At 38.2% G+C, this 23,938-nt stretch overlaps 1 protein-coding gene across 1 annotated transcript in view; it reads right to left on the bottom strand.

Moving 5' to 3' along the window:
* The window catches only part of aig1 (androgen induced 1), a 59,356-nt gene that overhangs the window by 9,873 nt on the left and 25,545 nt on the right, over window positions 1–23,938 (bottom strand). Inside the window, exons 3-4 of the mRNA XM_088626317.1 lie at window positions 22,348–22,449; window positions 988–1,103 (exon numbers count right to left, since the gene is read on the bottom strand). Coding sequence (XP_088482443.1) covers window positions 988–1,103; window positions 22,348–22,449 — 218 coding nt within the window. The remainder of the gene's footprint in view (window positions 1–987; window positions 1,104–22,347; window positions 22,450–23,938) is intronic.

The raw sequence follows: 23,938 nt of genomic DNA, 5'->3' as shown, positions 1-23,938 counted from the left end.
TTTTAAAAACCGTTAAAGCAGAGGAATGTAGGTTCTTTTACACTGCACAAAATCTGAACACCAGAGATTAAATGTGTTTCCATATCTGCCATACAAAAAGTGGTCAAAAGCATGACTGCTCCTGGGAGTAATGTGTGAGGTTACAGGGATACAGTGTTTATCTCCAGAAAAACCTTTAAGAACAAACACATTTGTACTGTATGCACCTATTTCTTAAAATGATAATACTTAATCACCAAAAACTGGAACAAAACTTTACAGAGGTCAGTAACTAGCAACTCAATGTCTTCTTTTGGGAGAGCTTAGTTTGTCCCATTTCAAAGATTTGGGATTTGCGAAGATGGATTGGTTTGTCACAGTATATGACAATTATAATGAGCTTTGCGATCTGAACAACCTACTTGTAAGCAGAACTGTATTTCCCAGGTTTTTCCAGTAGTTGTTCTCGGGAGCACCTCTCAATACTAGACACATTTCAAAAAGTAAATGTGCCTGGGAATAGATGATAGTGCCTCACATTATCCCCACAGGATCTCTTTAATAGATCCTTCTGCCTGTTAGTCACTGGGTATCTGTACCCAGCTGTCACCAAACATTAAAGGGAACCATGAAAACCAAGGCACATTAGAACACTGCATACATTTTGCGGATACATCTGTATTTCAGAATCAGATTGTTATCCAATAATTTCTAGCTGACATTCTAGACTTTTCCATACATGTAATATATGTAATGAGCAGGATTCAGTAGCGGTGCTGTTTAGATGGGGTCGTTGTTGGAGATTTCCCCACGGTTAGAGAACTATAGCAGAGGGTACAGGATGTGCTACAATGTGCATGGTATTGGCAGCCAAAGAATACTAAGAAAATTTTTGATTAAATCACACAAACCTGAAGCATAGTGAATTACATAATACACACATGCAAACAAAAACAGCAACTCTTACTTAGAGCAAAAGTGAGCATGAATTGCAGATTAAGATCTTACCATAGTACATATCCGATGGCAAAGCTGCAGACTGCTACCAGCCCACACAGCCTGCTGGGATAGCGATGGTGTGTTGTTCTCATCTCAATTAAGATAAAAGGTAGCACTGTGGTGTGCTGGAAAACAAAATGAGAAACCGCTATTAACCAAAAAGATCATCAGGGAAATTTTCTTGAAGAACATTACTTTGTATGTTAGGTAGTACATATTTTTAGATCTCTGTGGTTCATGATGTGATTAGCCTGTACATGTTAGACTACAACATCTATGAAAGCAGATCATGGTAAAATCATTAGCTCAAAAAAATAGCCAAAAAAATCCTACTTTGTAACCTGAGCATCTCATTGTGTAATTTTTTACGGTATTATTTCACAAACGAGCCTCTTCATTCTGTTGATACTGTATACCCACATAGAGCCTGAGTCCCTGTGATTATAATTTGATCCCAATTCAATTCACAGTTTTTATGTGGGTGAAGTGAGTGCCAAATTCATCACTTATTTATTTCATAGATTATCACGACTCATATGCTTCAATTCTCAAAGACCACCTGCATTTTGAGAATAACGAGTTTATGTAATACGGTACAAAAACCTCATTCAAATAAGGACCCTAAGCACATATTTCCAAAGATAGAGTGATTTGGAGTTTAAATTAGAGTATACAGTATATTCCAGCACCAGTAAGGTTTATGAGGAAACAAGTTGCACACATTGAATTAGACACAGGGCAGACAGTAACACAAATTAAAGCTAACAGACATTATTGAGCTAACATAGCCACACTGCTCCATTGTGTATAATAACACATTTTCAGCCTTCTATGATGTGTTAGGAATTATAGGAATACATGTTCTCAGCCCAAAGACAACAGACAAAGACAAAAGACAACATATTAATTTCACTTTTGTTTACCACGTTATGATTTTTATTTCAGGAATTCTCCAAACTACTCTGGGTTTTAAACATCTGCTTCATTTTTCACCAATATGTTTTTTATGCAAAAAAAAGGCTCAAGGATTAGATTAACAGTTCAGGAAACTAAGTGTATTCATCTAGTTCATTGTGTGTAGGCTCATCAGACGTACTGTATACTGTATGACTGCATTACTACAGTTTGAACAAGGTGTTCCATTAGTGAGTGAAACTGAGCTCCAAATCAAGAATTAAACAGGCAGTGGATTACACATTTATAACACTTAAAACATGTTTTTAAATACTGTAAAATTGAAATTAAAGATACAAAAGAATGAAACTATATCAAAGCACACATAATATTTCTACCGTTTAACAGTGAAATAAATTCATTCTATGAGAAATCTTTCCCAGTGTCACGATCGGAATCCGTCCTCTTAAGGGGACTCCGACTCTTCCATATTCTAGTTCATTTCGTGCACCTGTCCCATTTGCCCGTATTTATATAAGGTGGGTGCTCCCGCTATGCCTGGCTCAGTATTGGCTCAGCCCGGGAGCCCACCTACCCATGGGAGAGACCCGACAGCATAGGCTTCATCACGGTGTCCTGACTATCTCAGTCCGGGGCTCGGAGCGCCTGGCCTCGTTACCCTCATTTTATTCCCAGTCCCTGTTCCAGACCCCGTTCCGGGTTTTTAACTGTGTTTGTTTCGCTTTTGATGGATCCGCAAATTCAAAAGTTTTGGACTTTGGCCCCAGATTCACCTTTGACTGCCTGAACTTGTTTGCCATCGCCACGCCCCCCGAGCACTGGATCCCTGTAGTCATGCCCCCCTGTCTGTCAACCCATCCTGATCCTCTACGTCTCTTCCCTATTGTCCTTCTCCACTTACTTCCAGATTATACCGTCTGCATAGGGTCCTGAACTACGCTTTGCGGGAACCTTGGACCGCCTCCCGTTACACTCAGACAAAATTGTCTTTATTTCCTAAATGTGATTCCTATGTGATGTTATAAGCTGTAAATATACATACATTTAATTTTACATAATATGCTGGATGCCAGCATATCAAGTAGTATGAAGATCAAACCCAGAAAAATAGAGTGAGCTTCTGGACAGTGTGTGAATATACATTGTCTCCTATAATGAAGGTTGTGATGGGTTTTCTTTTAATTATCCTCTTTCATGAGAATTTTTTTAAAATTAATTATTCTGTATTTATACAGAATGGCAGATCCTGATATATAATTGTGTTTTGGAGTTGTGTAGAAAAAGAGGATGCACTTTCTGGTGTTCCTCATTCATAAGGTCACTCACTAGAGCTGTCTCTGCAATTCCTCATTTGTACAATAGGTGGTGCTCTCCCTTTAGGACTGCAGTACCTGTCACTTTTAATTATGGCACGTTTATTATCAATCACACCAATATCTAAGGAACTTCATTACTTTCATATAAAATAAAATGAAAACATAACAGCACTGTGAAAGTTATGACTCCTAAATTCCTATTGCTCCTTACACGGGCCATGTTATATTTACTATTTTAAACCTATTTGCCATTTTTATTCCAAAATATAAAAAATAAAAATAAAAAATAAATAAAAATGTACAATTTTTGGACAATTCAAGTTAATGAAGAGGGAGCCATAGGCGATGGTGGCAGCCTGCTTACATGTGTGTGGTAACAACACCTGGAAGGTTTGCAGTATGACATTTTAAACACTCCTTTAACAAACTAGAAGTACAGAAATAATGTAATCCTTCTTAAGAGAGTCAGTACAGCAGAAAATGTGTAACACCTTTTTGTTTTGTTCCACAGCTTATCAACACAATTGCTAGGGCAAAAACATAAGAATATGGCCAAGCAATGTTCTTTACAAAACACAAAAATGCTCAGAATTTGCTAATGCAGAAACAAATGTACAGAACGGTAACCAAATAATCAAGAACGTTGTGACACGTTTTCCTTCTCCCTCTTCACCTGCGGTCTTCCCACAACAGTCAGGCCTATCTTGGCCTTTCATTTCACATTGGTGGTGGTAGTGGTCCCCATTACCTGCAAAAACTGTTTTGAGTGTAGTGTCCAGAAAAGTGCCATATATGTGTAAGCAATTATTGTTATCAGATCTCCACAGTGCTGTTGCTTATTTGACTGGTGTTATAGAAAGTTTTAGCATCATCCATCCATCCATGTTTTACCATCTTATTCAATTCAGGGTTGCAGAGGAGCCAGAGCCTATCCCAGCAAGCAACTGGTACAAGTCAGGATGCCTGTCTGGACTGACATAAAAGTCCTGTCCAGGGTTACCCTGTTTATCGTCTGTTGCTTGCGGGGACAGGCTCCCCCGTGACTCTGATTTGGATGAAGCAGTTAGAAAATGGATGGATGTAGCAATCTGAGCTTGTACAGAATCTGTAAAAACTGACCTTCCTTTTTATGTCTCCCTTTATCTTTAAGTATTTTGAACCTTTCAGCACCCTGGAATATAAGCTGCTCTTTGACAGGAATGATGGAGAGTAACAGGACCCCACCTGTGGCTGTACTAAGATGTCTAAGAAGTCACTGGATTTGTTGAAGTCTGTTAGGAATTTGTGGCCATTGCAGAATACAGCTTCTGAAAAATCCGATAAAATATTATCTGCTTTTAAAGATACAGTGTGACCTGTAGATTTAAATTTAATGAGATGTACGCTTTTGTTCTGCCTAATGTTCTGTGCAAGAAGTTCAAGTGAAAGAGCAAATAGCGTAGGCGAGAAAAGTACAAATTTAACACAGAACAGCAATTATTTTTTCCTAAGCCTTTTACCTTACCAGTGAGAAATATGGGCGTACTTTATAAAACCAACCAAATGTTATTTCAGCAAATGCTTCTGGGCTGCCATAGGCTGGTCTCTAGACCCACTGTCTGATCCAAAAACACCTAATGAAGTCTGATAAGCAACTTAGATAGTTTGCAATTCTGTATATTTAAATGAAAAAATGCACTGTACTGACACAGTAGTTTTCAATATTGTTTTGCAGTAAAATGCAAATTTTGGAAACCAGTCAGAGAAAGAACAATCCATATGGGAATGTGTTTGCCAATGATTTAAAACTCATTGCAAAAAGAGCCTGTGCAGAAGAGTTTGACATCTTTGAGAGAGTTGCAACATTACCCACATTTCACATGATCTCTTAATTCGTTTATTTGGCAGTTACCAAAAAGTAGAAAAAATAGCTGTATAATCTTTATTAGTGACAAATGATTTATTGTTACCTTCCATCAAATCTGCACTACATCTGTTTTTGTAATTACACTTACAGTATATACAGTGACCTGGGCCACTCTCTAGTTAGCTGCCAAAAAGTAACTGACATGTGTAATTACTCATGTCTGACAAGCTTACGCAACAAATTCAATCTTTGAAAGTTGATTAAGGTGACTCCCTGGGATTTATTTTTGCAATTGCTGCCTAATATGAGATAAAACAGATAAGTATGCCAGTCCCAGAAGAGAGCAGATGAAAGCTACATGTCTGCACTGAACTGTCCGGAATTGGGAAACCTTACCTTTAGATAACAAGCAAGCAGCTGCTAAAACAGCCGAAGTAACTGAGGTGCAAAGCCATTCTTTGGCACGGAAAACGAACAGTGCTTCAATGCCAGGAACACATCTCAATTACTATGTAAGCCAGGAATAGAAATAATTACTATGTATACCAGGAACAGAAATAATTACTGAAGCCACTGTGTGTATGCTATGACCACCTTATTTAATTACAAAAACACAGAAGTCAGAAAATAATTTCTCTTTCCAAATTTGCATTTGTTTGAGCATGATGGTTTTTCTTTCAGCCCTATGGCTGCTCTTGATCTTGACATTAATAGACTCAGCATACAAATGCTTCAAAAAGCTATTCACCAGGTGTAACAAATATTTATTGGGCAAGTGTATAATGCAATTATAGCGGTCCACCATTTCAAAGTAAAAAAAAAACAGCAGTCTTTTGGTATATATTTCAATGTGTACCCGCAAACTGTACCTATAAAATACACAGAAACTTGGACTTTGCAACATATAAAACTGCCCAGAATTGTATATAAAAAATAATTAAATATTTCCAAAATGATTAGTTAAATGATTAAATTAAACACTCAAATTTAGCTTCGCCACATTCTACATACTCCATGGTTATTTCTACACAGGTCAGGAGCATATAAATGGACATCTACTGTACATACTGTATAAGAACATGTTCACGAAAATTCAAACAGCAACCCAAATTGTTACACAGAATTAAAAAAAATGAAACATACTGAATTTATTTGGAGTCCATTCTAATTTGTTTCATTAATTTCTATTTTTCCTATTTTTTCTATATACTGTACCGTATTCTGTACATTTATGTAATACCAAAGATTACGTATATGTCTCTTTAGTGTCAACAACATTATAGATTGTTTCATTTTATTGTAATTTTCATAACTTCTAAAAGTACAGGCATCTTTTTTATTGCAAGAACACACTAAATTCAGGTAGTACGAATTTCTGTTTGGTTCCTGGACTATGACCTTATTTGTGCTCTAAATAGTGAGTCTACAGTTAGGGGGCATATTGCCAGCCTTTCATGACTGCAGGGGCTTGTGGTTTCTGTTTCACCCAAGCTCCCAGATACTCTATTGAAACAATTTGCTTACAGACACATCTAACCCTTTCTCCAGGATGTGAGCGATGTTTTTTTTAAAAGAAACCCTACCGGAAACTACAGTAGTTCTCAGAGGCCACAGCCATTCACCAAATCCTAAATTATATTTTCCAAAATATTTCTTGGTCAGCAATAACAGCAATAATAAACCTCACTGGATACTTTTATATCACTGGTATAAAAAAACTCTAGCACCCAAATATTTTTTAGATTAAGAGCCGAAGTCCATTTATGCCTTTTAGGGCCTGGCAGAAATAAAATGGTGGAAAAGGCCACTGTTTCAGTGTATTTTGGGAAATGTGCTGTGCCCACTTGTGACTACAGAGTAATATTTGTAAACATATCCTGTGGGTAGAAAAAATCCTTTATTTTCCACTCACTGCAAATGACACAGTGCCATATGATGTGAGGAGCTGCACACATTTTCCAACTACTTTATATAAAATGTTGCTTAAATATAGTACATACATTATTTGTTTGTTTTTTTAGCTACTCATGTCTGTTTGAATTCAGATAGAAAAAGATAGTTAGAGGATGTTTTGGGGGTTAAACCCTGCCAAGCTTGAATGAAAAATCATTTTTCAATCTTCATATTTTCTGTTTATTTAACATTCCTGAAGCAATCAGTTAAGTTAAATACAGTAATAACACCATCATGTGGTTTAGATAAGAGTTGATTAGACAAGACAACAACTCTTCTGTTTTCCTATAAACTCTTTTGTGAAGGAGCTATCCAAACTCTTCTAGGCATTTATGGGTAATCTCTGTTTTCTGGAAATTATGTAGGTCTTTATTAGTAACAGGTTCGGTAGAGATTTTCATTCACCAGCGATATGAGTAATGAGAAGTGTCTGTTTCACAATTAGTATCAGAAAGCATGCTCATTGTACTGTATATAGCTAAAATGCTCAGAAAATGTTTGTGAACTTCCTAGTTTGGTCCATATTCTTGTATATTTTAGATCTAAAACATAATTAGATCTTCATAAAGACATTAATAAAAGATAATCTGAGATTAATAACTGGTGGCACCTCTTGAGCCACAATGACTTCAGCAAGACCTTTACTGTAAAGGTTCATCAGTCTCTTGCATCATCTTTTAGGAATTTTGGCTGGTTCTTCCTTACAGAACTGCTTTAGGTTGGTGGCATGTGAGAGTTTATTTGCATTAACAGTTCACTTTGAGACCTGCTATTACATTTGACTGGGGTTTAGGTCTGGCCTTTCACTTGGCCAATCCAGAGATACAAAATTTCTTCTTCAGACATTCAGTTATAGATCCGCCTGTATGTTTGGGACCATTGTCTTGCTGCACAAGCTACTTTTGTCACGATTGTAATTCCCTCCTCTTAAGGGCGCTCCCGCTCTTTCGCATTTTAGTTGATCATGTGCACCTGACACCAATCCTGCCCATGCTTATTTAAGGGGGGCGCTCACTCTAATCCAGGCTCCGCATTGGAAGACAGACGCCCTAAGGCCCACCTACCACCAAGTCGCCCTACGTCCACGGCTTGAGGGCATAGGTCTCCTATCGGCATCTTGGCTGAGTCCGGGGCTCAGAGCACCTGGCCTCTTGATCCCATTTTTATTCCCTCTCCCTGCACTGGATCCCATTCCGGTTTTTATCCTTGTCTAGTTCTTGTTTCGGATGGATCTCCCGGCTATGGAATTTTGGACTGCTTCCTGGTTTCCCCTTCTGGATAGTTTTGGACTTGTTCGCCTGTGCCAAGCCCCCTGGGCACCGGAACACTGCCGTCACAACCCCCTGTCAGTCATCCCATCCTGATCCTGTCGTGTTTACCTGTTGCCCTTCTCCAGTCTCTTCCGAATTTTACTGTCTGCATAGGGTCCTGACCTACGCATCGTTACAACTTTAGGCTCACCTTCAGCTGTTGAACTAATCGCCTGACATTCTCCTCCTGAACTTGCCAATATAATGCCAAATACATGGATTCATGAATGATGGCAAACTGATCCTGAGGCAGCAAAGCCAATTACACTCCCAAAGCCATTACACTCCCACCACCGTTCATGATGATCAGGACAAATATTTCTATTGGAAGGCCAAAAACTTAAACTTTGGCCTTGTCTGTTCAGAAAACATAATTCAGATAATCTTGTAAATCATTGAGGTGCTCTCAGCAAAATTTAGATGGGGGTAATGTTCTTTATCAAGAGCAATGGTTCTGGCTATCCTCTCATGAAAACCATTCCCATTCAGGCTTTTCCTTATGGTTGAGGTATGAACACTGACATTAGACAGTGAGAGAGGTCTACAGATCCTTAGATGTTGCTCTGGGGTTCTTTGTGACTTTCTGGATGAGTTTGCTTTTGGGAAGATCTTGGCAGGATGACTAGTTCTGGCTGAGTCACGATGGTATTTTTATATAAATATTTTCCATTGACACTGTCTTTCTAACAATAGATAAATGGAGCCCCAAATGTTTAGGACTGGTTTTATAACATTCTCCAGACTGATGAGCATGACCTACTCTTTCTGAGCTGCTCTGAAATCTCTTTTAATTATGGCATGACATGTTTTCACTAACCTTTGTAGTAAGGACCAATTTCACAAAGTTTCTGACCATTATATACTGTAGGACAAGGATGCCCAAACTCAGTCCTTGTTAACTTATTAATTATTTAACTACACACTGAATTATTCATTACTCATTTTCTTTCAACTTCATACACCCTTGCATCTCAAAAAAACATTGACTTGGTAACTGAAAATCCTTCTGGTTATTACAGAAAAAGATGGTTTTGGTTAAACAAGGCTATCCTGGTAAGAAATTATAATTCACACAATTTTAATGCAAGATCACTAACTTTTCTCAACACCGTATCCATGAAGGAAATGTAGAAATTATAAAGGTGTGCATCAAGGCTCCTATCTCTAGCTGGAAAAGATAATACACACACCCAGTGACATCACAAACCTCCACCTGCAAAAGCAGTGACCTGGGTGGCAACATAATGGGTAGAGGTTGTTAATACAGTGGATGTATCCCATCCTAATGGATGGTAAGTAACTACAGTACAATGCAGTTGCTTTGCCAATGAGTGAAAACAGCAAAAGAAATGAAAAAGTAGTACGCTAGTAGCTGCCAGTATTACAGTGAGATACCCAGTCCAGTTTGTGTGTCTTAAGTGCTTTCCATTTCTCCTGACTCCTTTGTTGTAGTGTTACTCCCAATGAAGTCTTGAGGTTTTGGTCACTCATTCCTTAAATTAGGCTGTGGGAGCTTTGGAACACCCCTATAAAATAACCTCTATACACCCATTTTAGCTGAAATGATCATAGGGATTACTGAACCAAGGACAAGAAAGACAAGTTATTAAATAATGCAAGAGAATGCCTTTTTTCTAAAGAATTCTTGATGTATGAATGTATGTATGAATATGCTGACAAACAAGTATGTAACGTCAGGCTATATTTATTCTTATAAAGTGGTATTTTCTTTATAAGATTCCAGACTGCATTTAGCTACTGACAGCAATTACCAGAATTTGAATGAATTTAAATTAGATTTAGTTAATGTTGTTGGCACAAATCCAATAACTGCAGTTCAAATGTTTCTAATTGTGACTTGCTCACCCATAAATGACTTTGTCACATTTAGTTTCATTAGCTTACAAAACGATCGTTGCTCTGTTGATTTTAATGTAGGAGTTTCCCACTGCCCCAGTTAAAGCTACACCTCACTAAATAAGACAGACGTGGGTTTGATCTTGGACACTGGAAAATAGTCTACCTCAGCAAATTAACAACCAAAATACTTCTTTACTATGCACATTAAATTTGATTTATTCAACATTTCCATTCTTGTTGTATGTGTCGTATGATGAAGGACAAACAAATTTCAAACTGTTAAATTCAAACAAAGTCTTGACCTTCCTCAATCCTATATACAGACTATAATTATAAAAGCAAAGTATTAAAAAAAACACCTTTGAGAGCTGATCTTTCACTTTTGGTATTCTATCAAAATATTACTTGTTGAGACTGATTAACGTCCTCCTTTATTCTAATTTTCTATCCTCCTGTTTGTGAATTATTAATTGTTCATCAGCTTTAATCGCTTCACTAGCAAGGCCAGAATGAAGACCATGAATTTTCTCCTCTGATGTGCCCACTGTCAAGCTGCTTGTGCTCACTTGCTGTAAGCTCCCTAGTGCTTTACAGGACATCAGTGCTCTAATCAGCGGAGTGATGACACTGAGAGTTCTCAGGTGCCCAGAAGCGTACAGAGGTCATTGCTGCGCTGGCAGGCCAAACTGACCTCCTGTCATCTTAGTCACACGATGTCCTTGTCACAGCCTCCTGCCATGTCATGCTATGTCTTGGTTATAATTGAAAAAGACACGGCCTAAACTTGCTTGAACCTAGAGTGTGTAGACTATAGAAACTCAAAACGTGAACTGCATGAACACCTTCAATGGTTACTTGTGAGCCACCCTTTATACTGACTTCCTTTTACAAAAAAAATGAATTTCAATTTACTGATAAATAGAAAAGGTTGCTATAAAGATGGGATTATCTTACAATGTCTCACAATTTATTACAAAATTAAACAGTCCTTTTAATTCAGTATCATTTTTAAAATTTTATACCCACCTCTTTTTGAACCATCTCTTATGTACTTGTGTAATCACTACTCCTGTACCCCTTTGGACGAGAGTGAGACACCCAATCCTGCTATGCCAAAATGTCCACCTGGAAAGACAGTCCATGTGACTTGCTGCAAGCTCCCCAGTGCCTGGAAGGAAATCTAGTATCATTTGGAGGTGTGGTGAACCTCAGCAGCCCTGGAGGTGCTCTGCAAATTGAAGGAATAGCTGAGAGTTGAGAGTTGACCAGCTAATCTCATATGTGACAAAAGTGCAGTGCTGGTTTGAAAATCCAAAATAGCAAAGTCTGGGCTCTAGAGTTCAACCTGCACCATGAGCAAGTGAGTTTAATGGCTGAGCCACTCTGTAGCCCAAAACAACCTTAACAATCCTCAACTGCAATATCCAGATGACAATTTTACGACCATCTGAATAATCTCTGTAAGAAAAACAGTCAGCAGACGTGAGGTCCATCTGCATGTTCTACATCAGCAGACTGTGACAAAGATAAAAATAAAACAAAGTTAAAAATAGAATAATAATTCCTTGAATCCGTACATCCCTTCCTGTCCTGAAGGACTACAGGAGGGGATCCACATCATCCACCACTTAAAAATAGCATCACCTGAGTGATCTCTGTTTAATGTTTCATCTGAAAGACGGCGCCTCCACCAGACTGTATCAATGACTAATACTGGGGCATTATCTTGGTAGGTTAGTTCCAGATAGAAGAGTTTCACCTACTGGTCCAGCAGCTCCACTTGCAGCAGCAACCTGTTTTTTTTTTTAGGTCTCCAGTGCCAGTACTGACCAGGCCCAGCCTTGCTTATCCCCTGAGATCTGTCAAGATCAATCTAGGACGTAGAAGTGCTGCTATTAACATAATAAACGAGTGTAAAGGGAACAGTCTTTCTTTCTCTCACCTTGGGACTCCTGAACGCACACTTTAATGCACATATGTTGCGATTCTAGACTTTTTATGGTAAGCAGGGACTGCCTGGCTAGCTGCTCATTAAAGGATAGAATGACATTATGAAAAAAACACAATGTCGGTGAGCTCTCAAGGTCAAGTGTAGTATTTCTCTCTTTCACCTCTAGCCACACATTCACAGGAGCTACGTGTGGTTTTGTAGAGTCCACCCAAGTTGCTCACATGGCAAGAGAGTCCTGGACAGAAAAACAAACTGTCTAGAAAATCAAGTCAAACAAGTAAACAAACCTCTGAATAGTCATGTCTCTCTCCTTTCTGGGAGAATCCCACATGAGTATTGTCTGCATTTAAAATTTCTATCTCCAATTTCAAGACATCCCATCCATACTTTCATTTTCTAACCACTTCATCCAATTTAGGAGGTGGGCCACAGCCAATCCCATCAAGCAACGGGCACAAGGCACTGTACACTCTGGAAGAGACACCAGTTTACTGCAGGACAGACACACAGAAACAGACATGAACACACTCACGCCAGGCCAATTTTCCTAAAACCCACTTAACCTAGCAGTATGTGTTTGGATTGTGGGAGGAAAGCAGAGCACCTGAAGAAATCCACATACTGTATACACAGGAGCACGTACAGACTCAGATCTTGAATTAAACCTTTGGCTCCAGCACTAGAAGGCAGTGGTGCTAACCACTGCGCCACTGCACTGCCCTCAAGTCATCCCATAATGTTTTATTTTGAGCCATTGTTGATCTAGCTTAGCATTACTAGGTAGCTGCCCACAGTAATTATATATGACAGCCTGCTTTTTCAACCTAGATATCTAAACTCCTTGGAAAGTTCACAAAGATGGCTCCTTGCATCTCATTACTCTTATGCAACTGGAGCAGATGGCGTGTTTATATTTTCATGCCACAATTTCAAAAGGCTATGAATATTAACCTTGGTTAGTTAACATCTACAGTGTAATAACATTATTCTAAACATGTTTTTTAAGGAAATTCAATTTTTCAGTTTGAAAAAAGAAAAAGAATCCAAATAAATGCCAGGGAATTATTCCCTAACGTCTGAATGATAGTTGAGTCAAACCTCATTCAGTGCACCTTTTCATGAACAAACATAATAAGGGGCTCCATGATTTTCACATAGGGTGTTACTGTGGTGTGTGTGAACAGGGAAATACATTATTTGTTCCATATTTCTTAACTAAAAATCACATCATATTAAGGTAATACTCTTATCATATAATTTTGCTATGTACTGTATAACGCTATATAGAATTAGCTTAAGCATTATATCTAAGGCATTCATTCCTGTCATAGCACACCACAATGAAGCTTTAGAGGAGTATCTGAACACTAGTCATGGGTACTACCATAAAACTAACTTATTTTGCACAATTCTTTTATTATTTCTGAGGGTATTACCTAGCTACATTACACTAAATGTGCTTCATATCTAATAATGTAATTATTCAATATGAAATTGTTTATGTTTTGTAAAGTACATATAGAACAATTTTGATCAATTTCTTCACCTCAGAAAGAAAACTGATATATTTTAGAAACCTACTGTTATGTGTGGTTTAATAAAAACATGAAATATTTCCTACTTGTGTGACATACTCTCCCCAAGTTAAAAAAAAACAAGAAAAAAACAAACTGAGAAACCACCATTTTTTCTTGTCTTTGAGATGAGATAAATATTTTCTCAGTTGTCAAGGATGAGCTAGTGACCCAACTATGCACCAGTTTTAATGACGTTGGCTGGATAGGGAACGTCTTTAGTATCTTTTCCAGACTCAGAAAGGGGACTAAATCATAAGCATAACCATGATATTTTACACCACTCTTTCTTAAATTGCTATGAAACATTACCATCTACAAAAATGGACTTTCAATTATTGATTTCTTAAGTAATCCCCCAGCACTTATGAAACCAAAGGAAATAACTGTGCAGTACAGTATGTTGCTCAAAAGGAAAGAAGAGATGTTTTAATAAAACACATCAATACCTGTAAAAGCATCCTTTGTTTTTTTCTTACTCAAGAAACCTAAGTCTGGATTTTACTCTCTTTTTACTGTTTACTGCCAAGGTTCTTAGAATAGTTATTTTTCAAACACTTGATATACTTATTCAAACATACCAGACACATAAGCACATAAGGTCTGCGTGAAAAGCTTTCGTATTGTATTTGTCAAATCCCAGAACCATGTACCGTATCACACAGCAGATCTTCATGAAAAATGTAAGCTAATTCTTTTTTGCATTTTTATCATTTTCCTGACCTTCTGAAGCAGATGCATGTTCAGATTTTCACACAGTTCCATGTCCTCCAGTAATAAAATAGTAAGGGATATCTTTCATACCCAAATACCTAGGACTCTTTAAAAATATTTCCAAAACAGCAAAGCTCTCTGAAATATTGGGTGCAACACCGCATAATGCTTTGACTGGATTTCAGGAAAAATTTCATAGTGATAAAACATCATAATTTTCTAATTTTAAAGATCTTGTATTGGTGGATAAAGAGTAATAAATGATAAGAGTTAGAATTAAAGGTTAGATTTATGTACCCTAGACTTGTAAGAAATTCTATAACATTACTTTTCTAAATATTAATGTTAGCAGTTTCTGCATTTGTGTCACATGGCTTCTTCGTCTGAGTTTTCTAGCAAATATTGACTTTAAGCCATCCCTAGGAAATACATCTCATTACCACTTCCTCAGAAAGCTATTCCACTGACAGAATGACCGCTGTGACTTCATTTTTGGAACACTGATAGGAACCACAGAAGGCATGAAATAAAATATATTATAAGGTATTTCTTGTGCCTTCTGAGAATACAAAACCGAAACATGTCACTGATTTAACTACATGGACTTTTTAAATAATTTTAATAATTTCCACTATCTTTTGCCATGTATCATTTCCTGGCCGATGAAAACGACCAAATAGCATCCAGTATGAAGAACTGTGTCAGAAGCAAATAAATGTTATTGCAGTTTAAAGGCAAAATCACAATGGCTATAAAAAGTATTCACTCTTTTCGTATTTTATTATGTTACAATATGGAATCATAATGTATTTAATTAGAATTTTTGCCATTGATCAAAATAAAACACTCTAGAATGCCAAAATGCAAAGAAAAGTCTACAGATACTTTTAAATAATTTTTAGTCAGCTATTGACTTGACTTGATAACCATCCCTTGAAGGGGTGAATTTACCATCGTACTACAAGTCTCATTGAACCTTATATTGAATAAAGCTGTTAGAAAATGGAAGGATGGTTACACAGTATGTATTATATTCATACATCAATACAGTATCATACTGTATATGAATTGCAACAGAAATAGTTGCTAATCTTTGTAATACAATAACATTGTCCTTAATGTTATCCTGTATATTAATTTATAAAAAATATTTTCAGAGAAAAAGTTTTTTTTTTTAGACAGAGTGTAAATGAAGTGTAGAAAAAAGTGACAACAGCTTTTCGTGAAGTCTTTAAAGGTGCTCTAATTCTAATTATGTCTGCAGCCTTAATGTCAGATGCTGTGTGAGATTTTTCAGGTTTGATACCCTTGAGTTGAAACAGAATAACATAAATATCACGTGTCAATATATAAATTGCTCTTTGGCATAAAGAGATGCACATTGTATGTTGTTTTAGAAATGTCATCCTATTTTATGCTAATATCACATTTTTTTTATTAAATTGTTATAAGAACACACCAAATGTATTTAACTCTCCTTTCGTTTCAACTACTAGTAGAAGTAAATGGCAGTTCATTTTCTCCATGGAGGTGAGAGCACTTTAGATGACATTTCTTGATTCACCTGGTGCTTTACTGTGAAGCAGTTTAAGACCCCTGGTGTACTGAATCCTTTCTTCTGAGGCTAACATGGGATCATGAATCATTACAAGATTCCTACTGCAGAGGGATGTGGTTGCACTGTTTTTCAAACTTGTAGTCTGGGATAAGAATAGAAAACAATGCTGGACAGTAATGGATTATTTCCCCCCAAAACTAACAAACATTGAAACATATAATACATACTGTATGTCAAACAGTAGTGTGACACAAGCATCATTCTCCTGTGGTGTGGTTTCCATTTATATATACATCATTTCTGAAGCTATGATTGAAATGGTATTATAGTTGGACTGAGTTAAGCAGTGATCTGTTTCTACATAGTTGCATCATTACATAAGCCTTAAGTAAGTGCTTAGAAATGCACTGGACTGTAGCCAGTAATAATAACGAGAGGCCATCTGTCAACATACTGTACAGTACAGCTTCAGGAAAAGTTGAAATTGCATTGTGGACATGACTGCATTAACACACCAATAACATGAGCATCTATCAGGACAGTAGCAGGTAAGGGTATGGATGTTTTCTTACAGTTAGTTTATAAACTGGCTTCAGTTTCTAACAGTTTTCATTTAGCCATATGGGAATGTCTGCATAGAATGAACCTATCTGTAAACTGCATGGAGTAGCTAGTCTACTATTAACCTCCACATAGGTGTTTTGAGTCCAGCTTCACTTGGCCCAGGGGCTGGTGGGATAGGGGCAGGTAAAGTGGGAAAAGGAGGAGAGAATCTCTCTCTCTTCTTGCCTCCTGAGGCAGTTCTGGTCCCTGCAAGACTGGGCAGCCCCTGCCTTCTGCACATATCCACCAGGTGGCACTCACAACTCACATATTCCAATTCCAAAGAACACAAAAGCATACCTAGCTTGATAAGCAGGGTTGATTAACAGTGTCCTACAGGGGATGAACTGTGGTATTTAAAGGTATCTTCTAATTAGCATTGGTTTAAAAAACCCACCAGGGAAACAGTAGTTGTTTTGACGTAATTAATTATGTCAATTAAGTACTTTAAAAGAAGGCAGCACTGTGACGCAGTGGGTAGAATTGCTGCCTCACAGCTCTGGATCCCTGGATTCAATTCCTGGCGTGATATGTGTGTGGTAATCGTTCGCAGTCCAAAGACTGACTGGTAGGTTAATTAGCTTCGGGGGAAGGTTAGCCCCGGTGTGAGTTTGTGTGTATTCGTGTTTGTATGAGCCCTGTGATTGAGGGGTGTCCCGTTCTGGGGGTGTCCTGCCTTGCACCCGTTGCTTGCCAGGATAGACTCCGTCTCCTCTCAACCCTGTATAGGTGGTTAGAAAATGAATGGATGGAAATACTTTAAAAATAGGGGGAATAATACAAGGTTTCCACCATTACTTCACTCGCCAAGACACAGGACTGCACCACAAACACAGACTGAATAAGAAGTGTGTATTCTGAAGTCAGGTATGAAAGCACACAAAGAGGAACTTGACTTAAAAAGACAATAGATATAGCTTGTCTTTGTTCTATACTCATCCTTTGCTCCAATGGACCGGTTATTCTGAGAATACAGGGTTTTCTGTCACAGATTTAGAACTTACATGCCTAATATGAAACTTGTCAGATGAAGTTTTAAAACAATGGCCAGTGCAAGTCACAATACATTGGCCCTGTAATCCCTCAATAGCTTTATAGTAAATTGGCCAGGGCAATGATGCCTGGTAAAACAACTGCTCCATTATTTAGGGCACATTTCTCAGAGAACCTTTTCTATTGCGTCTCTCTTAATCTATTCTATTTTGACACAAATGGTGAACACAGGTTTGTCAAGCTGAAAAAGACAGCACTTTACAGTACTACAATGCTGAAGCTTTGGATGGAGAGCAAAATGAGATATTCACATTCCCCTCAACGGGACATTTTTAGAAGCTAATGTGTGGGCGGGGGGTGAGGTCAGTCTCTTTACAGGAAAAGAGAGCAGCAGCAGGATGAGAGTCCACAGCAATGCCTGAGCAGAAGACTCTGGATCCCACAGTTGACGCAGCCCTGATCGCCACTATAAAACTGAAGAATGAAAATAAAGTGGATGGGCTGTATATTCGGAGTTTCAGAAGTTTACAAAAATAGTAAGTCCCTGTCCACAGGACACTCTTTTAAATGTGTTTACAGAAGCATCTGTATTGAAAACAGGCAACGCAGAAATCGTGTAATACTGTGCCGTGCCTGGAAGTCACAATGTATTAATAATTAATTGGCATCTGCAATGAATCAGAGAGCTGCTCTTGTGAAAAGGCACCGTGGTGTATCACAGTGTGCCTGAGCGTTACCGTTCACAGAGACACAAAAGGAGCACATGGGTGTGGGGGGTATAAACCAAGGATTATTTGCCATAAAAATTCACCAGCACAATAGCTTCCCTCTCTCAGCACAGTATAATTTAAATATCCCGTGACACTTTTCTTTAAATAATATATAAGCAAGCCAAAGCTGAACGGACATTCTGCAGCAGCCGTAAGCACAGGGCAGGCTTCTTCACTCATGCAGGTGCCTTACGCATTGTTTAAGCAGCAGCGTTGCATTTTATGTGTTTACCATCTGTAAAAGTTCCAGAGATGATATAAGAAAATAAGCTTCAGGGGAAATTGACTGGCCACGTATTCAAAGTGAGATGTTTTGAAGCCAGGATCCACACAGCAGGCCTCTCCAGTGAAAATGCATTCTCCTAATTGTAGTCGCACTTGCAGTGGAGTACTTACAGTACAATGCAGAAAAGGGATTCGTACCAATGTAAATCTGGTCTCCGTAAGCCCTCCAGCAAGTGAATGAGACAAATGTGAGTCTAGTATTTTTACCTCTCCACTAATCCAAATTCACAAATGACTCAATTCAAATGACAAAGATTTCTGGAAAAGGCATTTTCCTGAGACACATAAGAACTATTACAGATGGAACGGGGGGGGGAAGCCATTCAGCCCATCTTGTTGATTGATCCATGGACCTTTTTCAGCCTTTCTTGAAAGAATTCAGGGTTTTGGCTTCCATGACATGGCTGGGTAGCTTGTCACATAATTCCACACATCTCTGTGCCTCCTGTACTCAGACTTAAATGTACTTCCAAGTAGTTTACACTTGGGAAGGAGAAAATTAAGGTTCAGAACCTTCAATATTATATTAATTTTCATTTAAACATTTAAAAAGATGTGTGGGTGGCACGGTGGTGCAGTGCTCAGAATTGCTGGCTTGCAGCATTGGGGCCTGGGGCTGAGTTCTGGGCTTTAGGTGCTGTCTGTGTGGAATCTGACAGTTCTGCCCGTGTCCTTCTGGGTTTCCTCCGGTTTCTCCGGTTTCCTCCCACATGCCATGGTAGATGAAGTGGATTCTGGGAAAACTGGCCCTAGTGTGAGTTCGTGTCTGCGAGTGTCCTGTGATGGACTTGTGCCTGTTGCTCGTCAGGATAGGCTCCTTCTCCCCTGCAACCCTGTGTTAGATAAAACACCTTCAAAGCAAACAGATGAAAAATGAGTCGGGTGATAATTTGAGACTCGAAAAAATGATTCAAAATGTTGCCCCTGTACAACCAAAGTCTTTGAAAGTCATCGTGTGCCTTTTTGGTAATTAAATAAGAGAGGTGGCAGAATAAAACAAAGGACCAGCAGCACAGATGAAGAACAGTGCCCGACTGTCTACATGACAGCCGAGCTTGGGGGCCCCTGTCATACCATGCAATCCACTGCCTAGTGCCATCATCTGCAATTACCTGAACACACTGTAACTTGTACCTCCCTTTCATGTGTGGGAAGGAAAGAAAAATAATTGCTTTCGCTCCGTTGATCCTGCCAGCAAGTTTTGAATCCCTACCCCTGTGATAACAGTGTGATGAATAGATAAAATCTGTACTTTACAGCTTGCTCATGTGTCTTTAATTGTAGTCATAGGCTTGCCAAGCCGTAACAGGGCTTGGTAATTGTTTTCTCTGAAGCACAAGGGAGCTCAAGACAGTTACCATGGTGGCAAGGGTAAACAAACAAATGCGGTACCATGGAATGCACCATAATATTTACGATCTAGTAACCCTGTTGTATTCGTCACAAGCGTAGCAGTCAAATTTGAAGGGTTCACATATGAAAGAATCATTTTCAGCTGTGAGGTGTTTGTCATTTTTTTGCAGGGATTGCCCATAGCAACATACTTGGAATAGTAGGAGCCACTTCTCTCTGAGCAAAGTTTAGTTTCATTAAACTGCACCTAGTGCAGTAAAAGTAAAAGACAATCCTTTAAAATATTTTACACCACCAAATATTCCTAAATCTTAAAATAAACCCCATACAGTATATCCCTTTTTGGATAGAATGTGGAGTACTAGGATAATTGTAAAATCTGAAGACTGACTAATTTTTTATTCTTATTTTTTTGCTCTCAAAGAGTGTTGGCTAAATGCTGTGAGATAATTATAGAAATGACTGATGACATTAGGTATTTATAAAAAACACATTCTGAAAATGCTACATACGGCATTCAGGAAACACAGCAAAGTGTGAAATTAAGGTAAGCCATATATTTGAAAAGCAGTACATTACAACAGCTTACATTACATATGTTTAATGTCTTAAATGTAATGTATTATATGTAAACTTTATCTTAAACAGACCAGCTTCTTTGAAGATCTCACTGTAGCTTGACTGGCTGCTTCTCTGTTGAGTGACGCTGGAGACCTGGGTTCAATTCCTCAGGTGGTAGGGTGCATACCCCCCTGAGCCTGAAAGCGCTACATTATTGGAGTGGAGCGGTGGCTCTGTGGCTTAGGATCTGTGCCTGTGGCTGGAAGGTTACCAGTTCAAATCCTGTGGTTGGCAGAGGAATCCTACTCTGTTGGGCCACTGAGCAAGGCCCTTAACCCCAGCAGCTCCAGGGGCACTGTACAATGGCTGACCTGTGCACTGACCCCAAGCTTCTCTCCTTGTCTGTGTGTCTCATAGAGAGCAAGCTGGGGTATGCAAAAAGATGAATTCCTTATGCAAGAAATTGTATGTGGCAAATAAATTAATCTTAAATTTGATCACTTGTATTTACTATTAAGTAGGTGTATTTCTTGAACCTTTTGTGTAAGAAATCCAGTACATTGTAATTTTGCCTGTTTAATTACAGTATTTGTGTTTAAGGGTTTTATTATTAATATTTAATTATTTATTTAAAACCTGGAATAAAAACTGCTGTTTTCAACATCAGCACTGAACATCCACTGAAACAGTATGGAGATTAATATTTAGTCCATTAAATTTTCTTTATTTCTCAGCCAAAATGCAATATTTAAAATTAATTCCTTCTGTTAATGCTGACATTATTGAGAAGTTCCTATTCCTTATTGAATCCCAAAAATCTCAGAATAGGTCAGTCTTTACAGGATTTCATATTCATTATATTAAAACAACAAAGCTATAACATACATACTGTAAATGCTTCGGCAAAAACTCAAGGGTTACAAACCTATTTTATTTCCTTACAGTTCACACCTCAGTATGCATAAGAAAACACCAAAACACCTTCAAGAATTGACCTTTAATTGGAAAAAGTCAAAGAAATGTGCAAAGTGCAGACAATCACCACTGCAGACTTTTATTTACATGTTCACTGAACTCCACTAGTGTGAATTACTGGATTGTAAAACATCTGTGAACATCAAATGGACCCCAAACCAAGCTTAACACTTGACAGCAGCCAGGGAATCCTCACCACTAAAGCACATTCTCCACCCCCAATCTCTAACTGCACCCTCCACAAAATCAATGTTTTCTAATAATCCCCTTAGCAAAAATGTCCAAAACAAAAAGCTTTTTAAACTACTTTTAGCACCTTTGTGGTGTACAGTAGCAATGCTGCACTTTACTAAGACCATTCCCACAGAGATTGTATGTTGCTGAAAAGCCAACTTTTTGGTTATAGTTGAATGCAATATGAAACAGCTTGCCATTTTAAAGCATTTCCAGCAAAGGCTAAAACAAAGGAAACAGTGTGGATTTTCAGCAGCTCTGTTCATGGAATAACAGGCCAGTCAGTAATTACCAGGCCCCTCAACTCTAGAACAAATCGAAGGATTTGTCATTTTAAAATATGCCGATTTAATAGGCAAATCTCATTGAAAGGTGAAAGGTTTTATTAAAGAATCACATAGACATGACAGTCTACAACATGCCATGATGAATTGTGAACAGAGAAACAGATTAAATCCACTTTGTGTTGAAATGTGTTAGGAGTTATAACATTCATACTCATAGGCTCAATGACCAATCCTTCCATTTTATGACCAATTCAAGTTAATTTTTTAACTCAAGTTAAAATGACATCTTTAATGGAACATTATATTCTTACCATTCCGTGATTAAGCCACTGCGGGATGAAGTTGTCCAGAAGTCTGGGATAAACAAGATCTCTGTCATAGAGGTACAGGGTCCAGAACATTGTCACCACAAACTGAGTGAAAAAAATAGAGGCAAATTGTGAACAAAAGGGTAACAGAGGAGACTATTTATTGCTTAAATAGATGAAAATAGATGTTCTTACACCATATTTGAAAGGAGAAACAAAATTACTACAGTAGATAACCCATTTGAATTCAAATTCTATGCATGGGTCTTTATTTAAAAAAAAATCAAATGATCAGATAATGTATTTAATCCCACAGATGAAATTTCAATATAAAGGTTTAAGATTAAATTTAATACTGTCGTGGTCTGGTCGGGTGCCTCATTTTCGGGTGTGTTTTTTCAAAAGACCGCTATGTGCAAACTTAGAAAGAAATCCTTAGGAATTTTGGCAGCCCTAAAACTCAATAGTTTGTGTTTGATCTAATGCAAAAATACCCTCACATTGTTTCATTCACTAAAAGCCCGCTAGCAATTTATCTGCTTTTACAATTTCCTCAAAGATGTATTTGATACACTGAGCTCATATACTGTAAATTAACTTATACATACAGACAGGACAGATGGAATTACAATGCGGGCACAATTCAATAAATACAAGTAAGATTGAAACTTCCGGTTTAATTATTAGAAGTATTACAGTACTGCACCTGATTCAAGAACTGAAGCAGATTTTAGTAGATATCCACAAGTGAATGAATTATTGATTGGTTTTGATGCTGGGATATTCAGGTCCATTCATGATACTCAGATTTCCTTTATCCAGTTTGCTTCCTTGTGTTACACTGATGATTCACAGACTTAGTTCTGCTCAGTCCTGACAATGGTGATTAGTAAGGCTTGACTATCATCAGCTATACAAGACTACTGCTTTTTTGGTCCAGATTGCTCACTTTATATTTAGAAGTCCCTCTTAAATTAAGTAGTTCAGGTGGGTAGCTGCACTAGAACACACTAAAAATTCTCTCCCTTTTTCACAGTTCCTTCGGCTACGACGATTATACAGCGACAACATCGATTTCCAGAACCAAGCCCTCAAAATGTACTCCTTTTTCATCAACAGAAGATACCCTAGCAGTGTTATTTACAGGGCCCTTGCCCGAGCCAAAAACACCCCTCAGACCATTAACTCAATCAGGAACTCCTGCTGTAACAACCGCATTCCTTTGGTGCTTCCCTACCACCCCAACACACTTCCTATCCCCAGGACTATTAACGACAACTTTTCCATCCAACAGGATGATCGCTCCATTGGGGCTCTCTTCTTATTCACAGCTCCCTTGACCACCCTCAGCAACCATCCACACCAGGCACTTCCCCCTGCAACAGAGCTCACTGTATCACCTGCAAGCACACATCTAACACCAGACTCATTCAAGGCCCCTCAGGACAATTCCGGATCACCCAGATGGCATCTTGTACCTCCAGCAACCTTATTTACTCTTGCAGTAAATGCCCAGCCATCTACATTGGAGAAACAGGAAGGAAACTCAGAGACCCTTTCAGAGAACATGTTAGGGCTGTGAAGATTAAAGATC

Source organism: Lepisosteus platostomus, chromosome 3 (assembly GCF_059453375.1).
Source record: "Lepisosteus platostomus isolate fLepPlt1 chromosome 3, fLepPlt1.hap1, whole genome shotgun sequence".
Taxonomy (NCBI): domain Eukaryota; kingdom Metazoa; phylum Chordata; class Actinopteri; order Semionotiformes; family Lepisosteidae; genus Lepisosteus; species Lepisosteus platostomus.
The sequence above is the reverse complement of the archived record's forward strand: the minus strand, read 5'-3'. Positions and strand labels throughout refer to the sequence as shown.